Genomic DNA, 13,885 nt, shown 5'->3' with positions numbered 1-13,885 from the left:
AAAATCAAGAAGCGTGTTTTGTCAATTTTAGCTTTTATTTAAAAAAAAAAAAAAAAGAAAAACAATGCAAAAAGAGAGGTATGATACTACTATGTACACACCTTAATGATATTTAGACGCGCATTCAACTGAGAATAGGTGGACTCTGGACTGAAATCCTTGGCCACCTGCTGCATGCGAGATTCCAGCTGATGCAGCATGGTCTCTTGATTAGCCAAACTCTGGGCCAGGGATTGATGTTTCTGTCGAAGCTGAGAGGAGAACATTTGCATTTCTGATAATGTCTTGTGCTGACCTGTGTCAAGATAGAAATACACTGTCTGGGATCATACCACACATGCAAACTGACACACTGTGTGCCTGTACAAGCACCAACAGTGGTGCTCATAACACAAAACCACAATATAGAAGCTGACTATCAGTAGCTATCACATTGAACAAAACACACACACTAAAAAATTAACACAAGACTTAAGAGGTCAGGTTATAGGAAATTCTACCTTGATCTAACAGGAAATAATCATCTGCCTGCTGCTGGTTCTGAATCAGGTTTGGACTTATCATCAGTGTTGTGGAACTCACTGAGCTAGACTCACCATAGGGGGACAACAAATCTGGTTCATCTAATCAAAACAAGAGAACAAAAATAGACTCATGCACACACAGAAATCATTAGTTCAATGTTTACAAAATTGCAAAACAAAATTTTCCCAGACTTTTTTTTTTACCACTATGCTATTCTTTGAAAGATAATCATTTGGTTATTTAACAAGTGTTCACTTCATCAGATTGTAAAGACAAACTAGCAACATAAATATATACATCCTTAAGATATAACAACTATAAAATTGGAAAAAAAAAAGTATTTCACAAAAACAGTAGTAAGACAATCAACTAAGTGAAGCCTCAGCCATAGCCTTACAAAAATTCTCTAGGCCATGTATATACATTACTTAGACTTCTATATAAATCAAGAAAGACTAACAGCTTATTACCTTTGATTATAGATGGTGTTGCTCTACTTGGTTCTGGTGAAAACACTGAAGTAGGTGATGCTACATCAGAAATAAATGAGTGGGCAGGGGACCTTCCACCTTTGTCAAGAGTGATGCCATGACCTGATGGAGACTTGCCTCCCCTTTCTGGCCCCATTGGAAGCTCTGTCTGCCTACCAAGATTCATCAGCAAAGAATGAGCAGGTGACTTGCTACCAGTGGAAGAAGTTGATTCACCTCTTCCCTTGAGCAAATTCCCCAGGATCGAATGTTCCGGGTCCTGCATGTCTGCCACCATATGGTTGAGAGAGTGATTTTGTGCAGACATTGACTTCTGAAAGTTCTCAGGTCCTCTCAAAGTGTTTGCATTACCAGCTGACTGAGTAGGACATTGGTAATATAGATTATTGCCAGAGCTGCTACCCTGGCGAGGGCTATGTGCATGATAAGGAGACAGTGTGTTCTGACCAGCTGTAGAGACATCTTGATTATAAACAGATGTCTGCTGATTATTGGAACTGTAACTTCCATGGGACAAGACTGAATGATCTTCCACTGATTTTCCTCTCTGTAAATTGTGTTTGGCCTGGTTTTTACTACCTCTCGGACGGCCTACTTTCTTTTCACGCACCACATATTCCCCAGAATGAACTGTGCGAAAAGGTGGCATCTGAGCGCTTGATGTGCAGTCCTGCTGACCCCAAGATCTGGGTGACATGTCATCACTGGAAGCTTGTGTCATGGTGAAGTCAATATCATCCAAGGAAGTCATCCTCTGGAACATAATGTTGTCATCAGAATTCATCCTCTGCAGACCAGATGAGCTTATGTCCCCATCAGAAGGCATCCTTTGAAACTCTCCTTGACTGAGGCCTAGAGAATGATGACTCAGGGTAGAGTTAGACCTCTGAAGACCCATGGTGGAGTTTGGACTAGAAAACAAATCGGTAGTGCTGCCCATAGGAGAAATATTTCCCCTTGGGGACATGCTACCACAAGAAACCATATTGATACTATCAGACTTCTTCATGCCACCAACTATTTCACCCATTTGAGACAGCTGGGCGATGTTGGAACCACGACCTCTGCCCCTACTACCTCTGCTACCTCGAGGTCCCCTGGTCCCTCGAACACCTCTTGTTGTGCCCCTACCACCACGTCCACTTCCTCTAGGCCTGCCCCTAGTTCTTCCTCTGCCTCTTGCTCGGCCAGGAGAGGCCAACATGTTGGAGTTCAGGGGATCTGTGGAGAACATGACGCTATCCGAAGGAACAGAAGGCGATGCAGCATTGTCATATAAGTAGTCCATGTAAGATCCAGTGCCACTGACAGGGCTATCAACGGGACTGGTAGTTGAGATCATAGAGTGAGACATAGATGTAGTAGAAGTATCCATTTGTTGATACTGGTTTTTGTACAGGTGATGCTGAGAGGGTCTGCTGTATACATTCTGCTGTTGCCCAGGATCAGCTGAGTTACTGTCAAAGCCACTCAGATAGCCAGGCACATTAGAAGACACAGGCACCTGCCCACCACTCTGCTGGTAGCGACTACCTGACGTGTACTGCATTTTCAAACCGCTCTGAGAGTGACAGGTAGCTGAGCCGGCCCACTGGTCTTTTTCAGTCTTGATAACAAGTGGGCTGTAACGCAGTAGCAAGGGCAAGTCCACCCGCAGCAAATCTCCACCATCTGCTGAACAGCTTTCTGTTAGTTTGCTGAGCTTCATTCCCCCTTTCGACATTACCGGTGGAGAGTTGCCTCCTTCAATTTCCAGAGCCTTGACCGTCTTCTCAATATCATTCATACTGTATTTAGTGGACGGATCGTCTTTGACACTCATCAAATTTTGTTGTTGTCTGGATACTTGCTGTTTGCCTTCTGCCTCACTGTGAAGAAACCAGCAAAATTCACATTACATTTTCTATTTTAGGCAAGAAACTAACAGATCTAGTTTCATCTAGATAGCTTGTACCTTAACCTTAACAAGTAAACAATTACTGGTATTTAAAGGGAGATTGAGAATCATTGACTACTAAAGCTGTCTACAGCTATCCCCACCCTAACACCTAAACATAAGATGCAAATATTTTTTTGACAGACCCATCCCCAAAAAATAATGGACAATAACGGTAATACATTTTTAAAATCAAAAGATATACAATGTGTGTCCAGTGATGTATACAATCAGCATCTTTTAAAATCCCCCTGGATTCAACTCATAAACCTCAGATAGCTGCCCTTACCCTCTTTCCAATACTAGATTATTAGAACATATTCAAGTGTGAGTTTTGACATTTTTGGCAAAGTAAAAGTAGAGGACTTGTATAAAATAATCATATTAGTGTTTGTACTTACATTATAAAATACAAAATGTTACTTCAAAAAAGAAGATGACTACTTTTAAGTTCTCCTGACATAACCAAGAGACACTACAAAATACTTAAATACTCACTCCATGATCTGGTTGATGCAGAAGAGAAATGATGGCTTATTACTCTGTTTGTCCCTGGCCAGCTGAGTGGTGGTGTGGACATAGATCAGGTCATTGCTCCTCCGGAACATTCTGTAGGTGCAGCTGGACCCTCCCACATTGATCAATGCTGTGAGACAGGACATGAAGACAGATTACACTAAACGTTTTAAAGTGCAACAAGAACAGCCACATCTTCAACTAGAATTATGGTGAGGGTATAGAAATATTTAACAAAGTTTAAGATTATCTGAAAGCAAAATAATATTTGAATTAAAATGGGGTTGGGGTGGGTGGAGGTGCTCATTTGTAGATGATGTATTTATTTTTTAGATGATACTTATGACAAAATTTGAAAAACGTCACTGAAGACTTTATAGTTTATAGTCTTCTATAATTCTCTCAAAAAACAAACAAACATCCGCAATCCAATAAAATGCAATTTAAATGCTTGAATGAGAGAAGCAAAGTGTTTAAGTGAAAGATTAAAATAGGAAAGAAAAATGTAAAAGCTAAAATAAATATAGAAATATTGCATTTATTTAAAGCCAGGAAACAAATTCTTTACAATATAAATATCTAGTAAAAAAAAAAAAGTAAATAAAATATATTTTCCTGTCATCTAAAACATTTTTTAACTAGTAATTGTATTGCTTGAGCAATGGATATTAATCTTTTAGGACCTTGAACATGGGCCATAAGTCATAACAGAAACTGTTTTGAACATCCATAGAATCTGATCATTGGCTAACTAATCTGATCTTATCAGTTAACTAATCTGATCTCATTGGCTAACTAATCTGATCATTGGCTAACTAATCTAGACATAAATCCTTCTGACCTTGATTGTGGCTGAACACAACATGCTCTTGATCATCGGGATGAATGAAGCAGTATGTGGAACGCCCGACCATCTCATGGGGTAAGTAGCCTGTCACCTGACAAGACCTGAAAAGGGGTATCACATGATCATTCATTTTTTTCATACCAATCAACCAAAATTCATATGTTTTTATTATATGCTTGAAAGAATATCTGAAACCCTATTCTTCACCCCTCCCATCTGAAAGTGTATAACATATAGACATGCGAGTTATATTACAATAAAAAGCATCCTAACATACTTAGAATCCATGTACAATATTTTTCCATCCAAGGCATTGTGGGAGATCCATTCAGTGACAGGAGCATGGTTGCCTTCCTCTTCTATTTGTGGTGTCATGACCTTGCAGGCACACATCAGCCAAGTCTCCCTCTGAACTATTATAGGATATAATATCAACATGTTAGGGACAATGGATATTTTAGGAACTAACAGAGCCTATCCTACTATGAAGTGCCTTTAAGTCTAGGATTTTCTTTTTCTAAATACAATCCAACATTATGTAAATTGTTAATTTCTTTTAGAAGCAGTCAACTTGTAATATTGAAATAAGACTTCACAAGTAATAATAATTAAAATTGCTTGAATAATCCTTTTTATCTTTTTATAGTTAAAAAAATCTTTTTTAATTTACGGGTGTTTAAGTATTACTTCCCTTTAGTTACATTCTATATAAATATGCATCTTAGAAATTGACTGACTGAAACTCTAACTGAAAAGATATGACATATAAGTTAATGTATGGATATACTTACCACCAGGACTGGACTGGCCAGTGGTCAGTGAAACATCTTGTAGATGACCACTCATGTGGACCAATTCATACCTCTGCTGCTGAGAAACTGATTTAATATTCAGCATGCGAGTATAAAATGACCTCTGTATAGTGGACCTGCCAGCTGAAATGACAAGATAGTCAACATACAGAAAGATTTCACTATCTGCTAAAGTATCTTTAAGTTTATAATAGGCAAAGAAATGTTTAAAAATTAATTGTATGTTTATAAGCAAAGGAATGTTTAAAAAATCAAGTCCAATTTCCTTCATAAAACAGTGAATAACATAAGGATTGATTACAACTTATGTATGGGTATTTAATCTCTTTTTTATTAACTTAAGTCAGTACAAAGAAGCTTTCCAATGAGATAACTTAGTTCCTGCATTGTTTTCATTTTGATAGGATTAGTTTTCCAGTTTAATTTCATTGTTACTGAAGGTGAAGGATTTAGATAAAATAAATTTGGCGTGCAAATTGTTGGTTTATATTTAGTTAGTGACAGAAATAATGACAGAAAATATTTTAAATAAGGAACAGAAATAAAAGAAAATATTTTAAATAAGGAACAGAAATAATTTAGACAAAATAAGACAAAAAGGTTGATATTTTAACTTAGTAGCAATAAGAACAAGTTGTGCCAGGCATTATTGGGTCTTGGTGTTTTTTATAGTGATAGCAATGATAGAGGATGGGCTGCCTTCTTTACATAGGTTATACATAGGTTTATCCTGGACTTAGTCACCTTAATGTTTGATGAGTGTACCATACTTGCAGTTCTAATAAGAAGTATAACATAATAATATTCAAGGCACAAGTTACCACATCTAAACAAATAGTTACATTACAGAAAGTAAATACATCGAAGGAAACATACTCTTATTACTTTCTTTTAGTTGCAAGTCATATTAACAAGACCTGTTTTAGTTTTTATTAATGTAATTGATGTTCACTAATTATTGTCACTTGATTCCCATACATGATTTAAAGCCTGTTGAAAAGGTTTGTAAGTTAAGGATTTGTCAAAGTAACAGCGCCCAGTCAGCTTGTACAGGTATACAAGTAGAGAAAACTAAAGGGAAAAGATCAGTTGTTCATCATAGGTCCCAAAAACAGGTGAGATTTTTATCTAATGGGTCACAAAGGAATACTATTTAAAAACACAGTATTCTACTGAATCTAAGCTGTAACTTATTTTTTGGGGTTGATCTGAAAATCTAAGCTGCAGCTATTCCACTGTATATTATTATTGGCAATGCTTTAGTCATCCCTGCTTGAATAAAATACTAAACCAATAGCCACAAGTGTATCTACATCATGGACAATAGATGAACAAATATTACAGTTAGCAACTGTAAGGTGAGATTCATTCAAATTATTCAGATAATGTCATATTTGATTCCGCGATTACATTTCAACAATTCATTGCATTAACTACCCATGGTCACTTTAGCTAAATGTTAACATGTCTGTTTTTTTTTAATTAAGGCACATGTAATCTTAACAAGACTACAAGATTCTACAAAATTGTACTACCATGAAAAGAAATAGAACATTGCATTAGACCTAGCAGCTGAGGAGTCAAGTTACTCAGTTTTAGGTTCAAACCCCTAAATGGAAGCCTCTGTCCAAATGTAAACGCACCCAAATGTCTGTACCTTCAAAAATGCAAGAAAGGTACTTCAATAGAATGCAGTAATTAATGTTAAGTCTTACTTGGACCGATGCTGAGAGAAAACTGTGCTGCCAACACAGGGAGTTCATCTTGAGGTACCACATTCTGGATTGAACGTCCAACAAGATGGATCTGTAAGAAACAAAATGAAACAAAATATTAACAAGGCCACAAACTACACAAAAACAGTTCTTAAATGTTGTAAGTCACAACGGAATATAAAATAAATCAATTAGCAGAATTTGGCCTCAAAATCTATATATACAAGATTATGTATATAGATTATTAAAAGATAGCATAATTATGTAGGCTCTATGGTAAAAAAAAAATATTAAAAAAAATCTTTAACTCTTCAATTCTAAATCTGTTTGTTATATCTGAAGGTCACTGCAAATAATAAAGCAACTGAAATATCTTTTCTCTTTAAAATTTAAACCCTTGACATTTATCAATGAATTTTTCACATTAAGAAAAATAAAATCCAAGAGGTTTCTCTTCAAAGTTAACATAAAATCATAACACAATTATAATTTTCTTCAAAGAGAAAGTATGAATAGACTAAAAATCAACCACTTAGTCATGCAGAAGTTTACCTGGTCATGACCTAAGAGGCTCTCCACAGCGTCTGATACATAAACAATGTGCCCGTGATGTGTCATGATGAGTACAAAACAGTTCATGGTCTGTTTCAAAGAAGAAGAAAAAATAAATATTATTTCAGTCTGGCACGTAAATATCAACTTAAGACCTGACTCCATGGGAGGTAATTTTCATTTCCAGCAAAGATTGAAATGAGATAATTTGTTTAAAATCTACAAAGAAAAAAAATGTACACAGAGAAAAGTGATTCAAATAAATAAAATTTAGAGGGAGAAAGAGCCTTGAAATGTAAACTATTAGAAATTTAGAACAAATATGCTAAAATTAGACCAGGTTTTTCAATGTATTTAAAGTGATTAATTATATTATTAGCAAAAAATAAATAAATTAGCATATTATGACAATAATAAGATGAGCCATAGGAATTGACTTCATTAATTGTTTTCTAATCTTGAAATTGACAAACTATGGGTACATTTATACAGATTCTTTAAAAAGGTGATCAGTCTCCAGCCCCCCCCCCCCCCCCCACCCACCACCCACACCCATTCTGCATCTGACAGTGAGCAGTAATGGCATTAACTGCTTTAAAATTGTTCACCACCAGCTTAAGAATAATATAGAACAGAAAAGGCAGCAGAGACCAAATTAAACATAAATAAAAAAAATTTTTAAAGACATAAATAACATATATCCTTGAGATAAACTGGAAAATACAATTTGGTGCAAGGAACAAAGCCATGCTAGACAATACTGGCAAGAATTCAAGGAGAGAACAGCCAAGGGACAGAATTGAAGAGACCAATCTAAATGAAAGATCATAAGTAAAAAACCAGGTGCAGGAAGTCTTAAGACCACACATGAGACCAAAGTTATAGTTAGTCTGAAAACTGATGAAATGATAAAACTAAAAAGATGTATACTAAACATCATTATGCTCATTTCCCAACCACCCAGTCTGACTCTACCCCCATCACTCATCAGAGAGCAAAACAAAACAGATCAAAGAAACAACTTTTTTTTAAAGGTACACAAGAACTCCCCACCCCTTTTGCATATTATTGTCCTCCCTCTTCCCTCACCCAAAAACTTTAAAAAAAAAACAAACAAAAAAAAAACACACACACATATGTATGTGTGTGGAGAAGTGTCTTAAGAAGTGCAAAACAAATGCATATTATATTCAGTCTACGTGAGCAAGTACTGAGCAATGTGAAGGAGTGCACGTCTAAAGTTCACTTATTATCTTAAAACTTCGTTCACTAGATCCCTCCTCTGAATGAGAAGTACACAGAAAGACACACACATCACACTAAACAAGAGTTACTATAGGATGGTTAACAAGCTAATGCTTCACCTCTTGTGCTGCTAATGTCAGCTTGCCCCCATCAAGGTAGTCTGGCCACCACTTGGTTTTGTTTCCAGAACTTTCCCAGGACTTTAAACCTGAAGAAAAAAAAAAACCAGCAGACATCATGTGTATGGGAAACAGATGGGTTAGATAATAAGATGCTAGTGTGTGATAAAGGAGCGCCTCTTTCAGCTAGCTTATTATGAGAACCTCAACATTCATTGAAGAACAAGTTCTCTATGGACTCATAAAGAAATGCTTTAAACAAAAACTCAACAAATTTAATTCGTATTCACAAGTAATTGCATTATAGCACAAAACTTAAAATAGAAAAACGAATAACAAATTTTAAATAACTCTCCTAAATGGTGAAAATAATTTTTAAAGTGGCAAAAGCATTTCTGAGGAAGAGGATGAAAGAGCTTATTATTGCCTCAAGTATATTCTTTATTGTTCTGTAAGGATCTCCTTCTTAAGAGACAAATTTTGGCTAAGCGGTAAAGTATTCAGTGAAACTTTTCAGACACCATGTTTTGGTTGTTGTTTTTTTTAAAACTTGTGTTAAATGACAGGTCCTTGCCGACTTACTGCTATGTAATGTTTTCTTAGAAGGTAGATTATCTCTGGGATAGGCGGCACACCTGAAGGCTGGAGTAGGAAGTCAAGTGTGTTAAGGTCAATAAGATAATGTAGGTGAGCGAAAAATGAAAATAAAGATGAAACATACCTTGTTGTAAAGTGATGTAGGCACGGGCTAATCTTATTACACTGCCACCATCGAGATCCCCAGAGTTGGTCAACTTCGGGGCCTGCTTGAGAAGAGCCTGGGCATAGTTGTACTCACTGGCCTCTCGTTGTTTAACCGAGGTGTGGCTGCCGGCAGTGGCAGTAACTGTGTTGAAGCTCATGCTAGTAGATGCCTGGCTTGTGTCAAAGTTCAGGAACATACCACCCCTTTCCATTTTGATTTGATCCCCTCTGAAATGTCAAAAAATAAGAAAGAAATGTACACATGTACAATGTTTTAAAAAAATTAACTAAGTAGGGTTACCAGACACCTGCACATCCATGGGAAGACAAGGAGGAAAAAACCTTAGAAAGGAGGACAAAGACAACCTTTAAAAATAAAACAAGGCGAACAATGTATTTGATGAAATATGTCAGTAAAGCATAGGCTTTAAAACTAGTATGGACCTACTAATTATGTTATTTCTAAGATGAAGCAGCTTTCCACACTAGTAGTAACCCTGTAGTCTACGACTAAGAGACTGGAAATATTATTTAAGCATTATAACTTGAAAACAAAGTAGATATGATATGATGGTGGGGTGAAGGGGTTATCAAGTTGCAAAACATGGTTCAAAATTTGGCTTAACATGAGAAACTAGTCCAAGAACCATTAAGAGAAATAGACTATAATCAATAATATATTTGTAGGATCTATATTTCTAGGATCAAACCATTACAGAAAGACTGCTAATAAGTTAAAAATGTTGGGGGGAAAAAAAGCTCAATTGTTTTAGCTTTCAATTCTTAATCTTCTACAATAGAATCTCATTTAGTCATTATTACTATTTAAATAAAATTGTGTAAAAAGACACACACAAAGCAATATCTAAGCATTATTTGAATTGATTGAAGAGTAAAAGTAGAAAATTACAAATGTGTCTACTGTTTGGTAAGGACTGCAAATAAAAAAGGTAGGTTTTAATATTTTCAGCACAAATTTCACAACATTCATCGTTTTTCCATCCTGGTTTGATGACAACCACTAATGTCATCCATGGGGCTGAGGGCTTTGCACTGAGGTTTTGTGCCACATCATGTGGCTGGTGGAGATGTGGTGGCTGAGTGGTTAAGCTTTCCTGGGGTCCCAGGTTCAATTCCTTGTAATTTTTAATTCGGGATCTATAGGGCGCCTCTGAGTCAACCCAGCACTAATGGGTACCTGACATTAGTTAGGGAAAAGTAAAGGTGGTTGGTTGTTGTGCTGGTCACACCCTTGTTAACCATGGGCCACAGAAACAGATGACCTTTACATCATCTGCCCCAGGTCTGAAAGAGGAACTTTATTTTTTTTTTTTTTTAAATGTGGCTGGTGAGACCTATATGAGCCCGGAAAGTTCAGTTGCACACTGGGAAGGCTATTCCAGCTAGAGCTAGTGACATTGGCCTTGCTTTTTTCTCTGATACTTTTCTTCTGCCAGTTCTGTTCTATTGTCCTCTACAATTTGTGCTCTATCATGTGCTTCCATCTTCCAAGTGGCTGGGTCAATGCCGAAGGCTTTCAGAGAAGCTTTGATGGTGTCCCTGAAATGTTTTCTTTGTCCACCTTGTGATCGCTTCCCTTCCCTTAATTAGCCATACAGGAGTCGTTTAGAGATACGAGAGTCTTCCATTCTGCAGATGTAGCCTGCCCATTGCAGCTGGGACTGCATCAGGATTTTGCGGATGCTTTGCAGGCCCACTCTTCAAAGGACTTCAGTATCAGGTATTTTTCTTGCCATTTAACATTCAATGAACCCATTGTTATGATGATATGGTTCAGTGTGAGGTTGGCCTTACTGATGTTGTTGACTGATCACCTAGTTAGTTGTGGTTGACCTACAGACAAGGGGTTGGTGAATGGCCAAGCTCTCATTTTCTGGGAGAAATCTTTCCCTTTGCTCATGGGCCTGTGGTCTCAGTAATTTCAGATATATTAGTAATAGAAAACAGTAAAAAAAAAAAATATAAAAAATTGCCTATTGAACCATATTATTAAAATGCATACAATTATGTGTATAGAAAATGCAAACTTTCTTTTTAAAACAAAGTTAAAGGTATTTGGTACCAAAGAAAATTCATTATGTAGTATTTTTTAAAAACATTTTTTGGTCAAATTACAAAATTGTATGATGTATATGTATAAATATAAAAAATAATCACATCCTTTTCTGAATTCCGTTTTTTTTTTTATATTGTAAATATTTTTAAAAATGGAGTAATTTTAGTAAAGAAATGGCTTATATATTTCATTTCTAAAATATCATTAGCTTTCAGAAGATAAAAAGTAGCCATTGAACCTAAACTTTGCTAGCATCAAAATAACATGTCTAGTTTTTGATATCTAAACGTGACAAGTCAGACCACACAAAAACTTACATCAGCTATTATCTGTTGGGCGTCCACTAACAAGTGATATGCGAGGAAATATTTTTGTGTGTGAATATTTATTCTATTAAGGTTAAAACCCTCTTATGCTCACTCTAAGCATACCATCTTTCAATGCTCACTATAAGCATACCATCTTTCAATATTTATACATAAAAAAAATATTTTCAAATGGACTTAGAGCTGCTAAGAAAAGGTCATTCTCCTCCCATCTCCCCATTTTTTTTTGTTTAAGCTTTGCAAAAGAAGAAAAAACAAGTGTCAGGGTCAGTTTTTTCTTTATTAAGTTGGACATTGAACCTTTGTTTAATTCCTTACACCAAGCTAACAATGTGAGTAGTAAATAACATTACAAGCACCATGCATATACTAATGTGTAAGTAGATCTAATTATTAAAAGTTTCAAAATTCAATTGGAGAAAAAAAATAAACAAGGAAAATGTAATAATGCAATTAAAAAAACAAAAGTCACTGAAATACTGTCTCACTGTTTTGATTCCTTCTTGCATCCAATCAGTGAACAACAATCTAGACTGATTCTTTGTACTTTAGGGAAGATCAACATTTTTTTTATTGGCTCAAGTTGTTTGCTGGAAACAGGTGGTGGCCAGATGTTGCATGACCACAAGTGGTCGGGACAATTTGGAAGAGAATTGAGTGTGTGCTACTTCTGTTCATTACATTTCTATCAATCTGATTTCTCACAACACTGATAGTCAATTTATTTCTACTTTATCAAATAGTCAAACAAAACTGCTGTCACTGTTAGCTACAGTTTTCATTGGTGTATTCACTTATATCCAGTTGACAATTAATAATACTTAACATTTATGTCCCCTTTTCAATATCCAACAAATTAATTAATTACCACTATTTAATTAAATAAATGGTTAATTTTTTGATTGATTCGTGTTTTGTTAGTAACAATGAATAATTGTGGGCAATGTTTCAACTTCCCAGAATGGGAAGTAGAAGAAACATTATGTTCAAAATTTGTACCAGACAGACAGACAGAGTGAGTTGATATAAGCTTTGTAAAAAGCTCAGAGACATTCACATTAAGCCAATTTACATCAGTGTTAATGATTGCACCCAAAGTTTTGAAGATAAGTATAATTTGTGAAATCTAGGGATAAACAGAGCAGAATGCAACATTAGCTATCCAAATAAATATCCTTGAGCAATAAATATAGGTCTAATAGAAAATTATCTACAAGTGAAAACAAACATTTTATCTATTGTATATAATAAATATATTATTGTATATTTATATGTATCACAGTAGCATCTCAACGCTAGGCATTGTTGAAAATGTTTACTTCAGAGTACTAGATCAAAGGCTAGAGATCCTATCAGAAAGTGTATATACAGCATTCTTGTTCCTCACACAACAGAGGCCAGCCAATCTATTTGGTTTTTATAGATTTAAACAAGGTCTTTGACCTTGACAGCAGAAGTGATGACCTAAAACAGTATTGGAAAAAAAAAGTTGGTTGCCCCACAAAGCTGCTAAAACTTGTTTTTGCCTTTTGTGAAAAGGCACTGCACAGTTTGGAAGCTCAATCTTCAAAACGTTTCTCATCAAGAGAAAGTGGAGGCAGAATCATTTTTGGCACCAAACAAATTTTTTCATCTCCAGAAAATAGCCACTCAATGATGGGTGGTTGAGTGTCAGGAACTGCATAACTAGGGGGCTCAAGTTCAAATCCCAACAACCCGAGTTGTGTTTGCTAAGAGCCAGCATAGAAACATTTTCTCAGATACCCCTCCCCCTCTCAACCAACAGGTTCACACAAGACATTGGACCATAGTGCACTGAGCATGTTGTAGGATGAAATATGCCCTATACAATAAGTTTTTTTTTAAATGTACATTTTGTAAAGAAGTTCAAAGAGATGACAGGACTGCTGCAGGATTGCTGTGGTTCTTTATGTGACACAAAGATGCACTTAAAGTTCTTAGCCGTTTGTCTAGAACACA

At 35.9% G+C, this 13,885-nt stretch overlaps 1 protein-coding gene across 3 annotated transcripts in view; it reads right to left on the bottom strand.

Moving 5' to 3' along the window:
• The window catches only part of LOC106067317 (uncharacterized), a 44,330-nt gene that overhangs the window by 6,455 nt on the left and 23,990 nt on the right, over positions 1 to 13,885 (bottom strand). For all 3 annotated transcript variants that reach the window (XM_013226486.2, XM_013226487.2, XM_056037870.1), the window contains exons 3-13: positions 9,480 to 9,730; positions 8,759 to 8,847; positions 7,395 to 7,484; positions 6,843 to 6,933; positions 5,107 to 5,250; positions 4,593 to 4,728; positions 4,310 to 4,416; positions 3,451 to 3,598; positions 996 to 2,884; positions 501 to 623; positions 102 to 295 (exon numbers count right to left, since the gene is read on the bottom strand). In XM_013226486.2, coding sequence (XP_013081940.2) covers positions 102 to 295; positions 501 to 623; positions 996 to 2,884; positions 3,451 to 3,598; positions 4,310 to 4,416; positions 4,593 to 4,728; positions 5,107 to 5,250; positions 6,843 to 6,933; positions 7,395 to 7,484; positions 8,759 to 8,847; positions 9,480 to 9,730 — 3,262 coding nt within the window. The remainder of the gene's footprint in view (positions 1 to 101; positions 296 to 500; positions 624 to 995; positions 2,885 to 3,450; positions 3,599 to 4,309; positions 4,417 to 4,592; positions 4,729 to 5,106; positions 5,251 to 6,842; positions 6,934 to 7,394; positions 7,485 to 8,758; positions 8,848 to 9,479; positions 9,731 to 13,885) is intronic.

This window comes from Biomphalaria glabrata, chromosome 8, assembly GCF_947242115.1.
Source record: "Biomphalaria glabrata chromosome 8, xgBioGlab47.1, whole genome shotgun sequence".
NCBI classification, from domain to species: domain Eukaryota; kingdom Metazoa; phylum Mollusca; class Gastropoda; family Planorbidae; genus Biomphalaria; species Biomphalaria glabrata.
The sequence above is the reverse complement of the archived record's forward strand: the minus strand, read 5'-3'. Positions and strand labels throughout refer to the sequence as shown.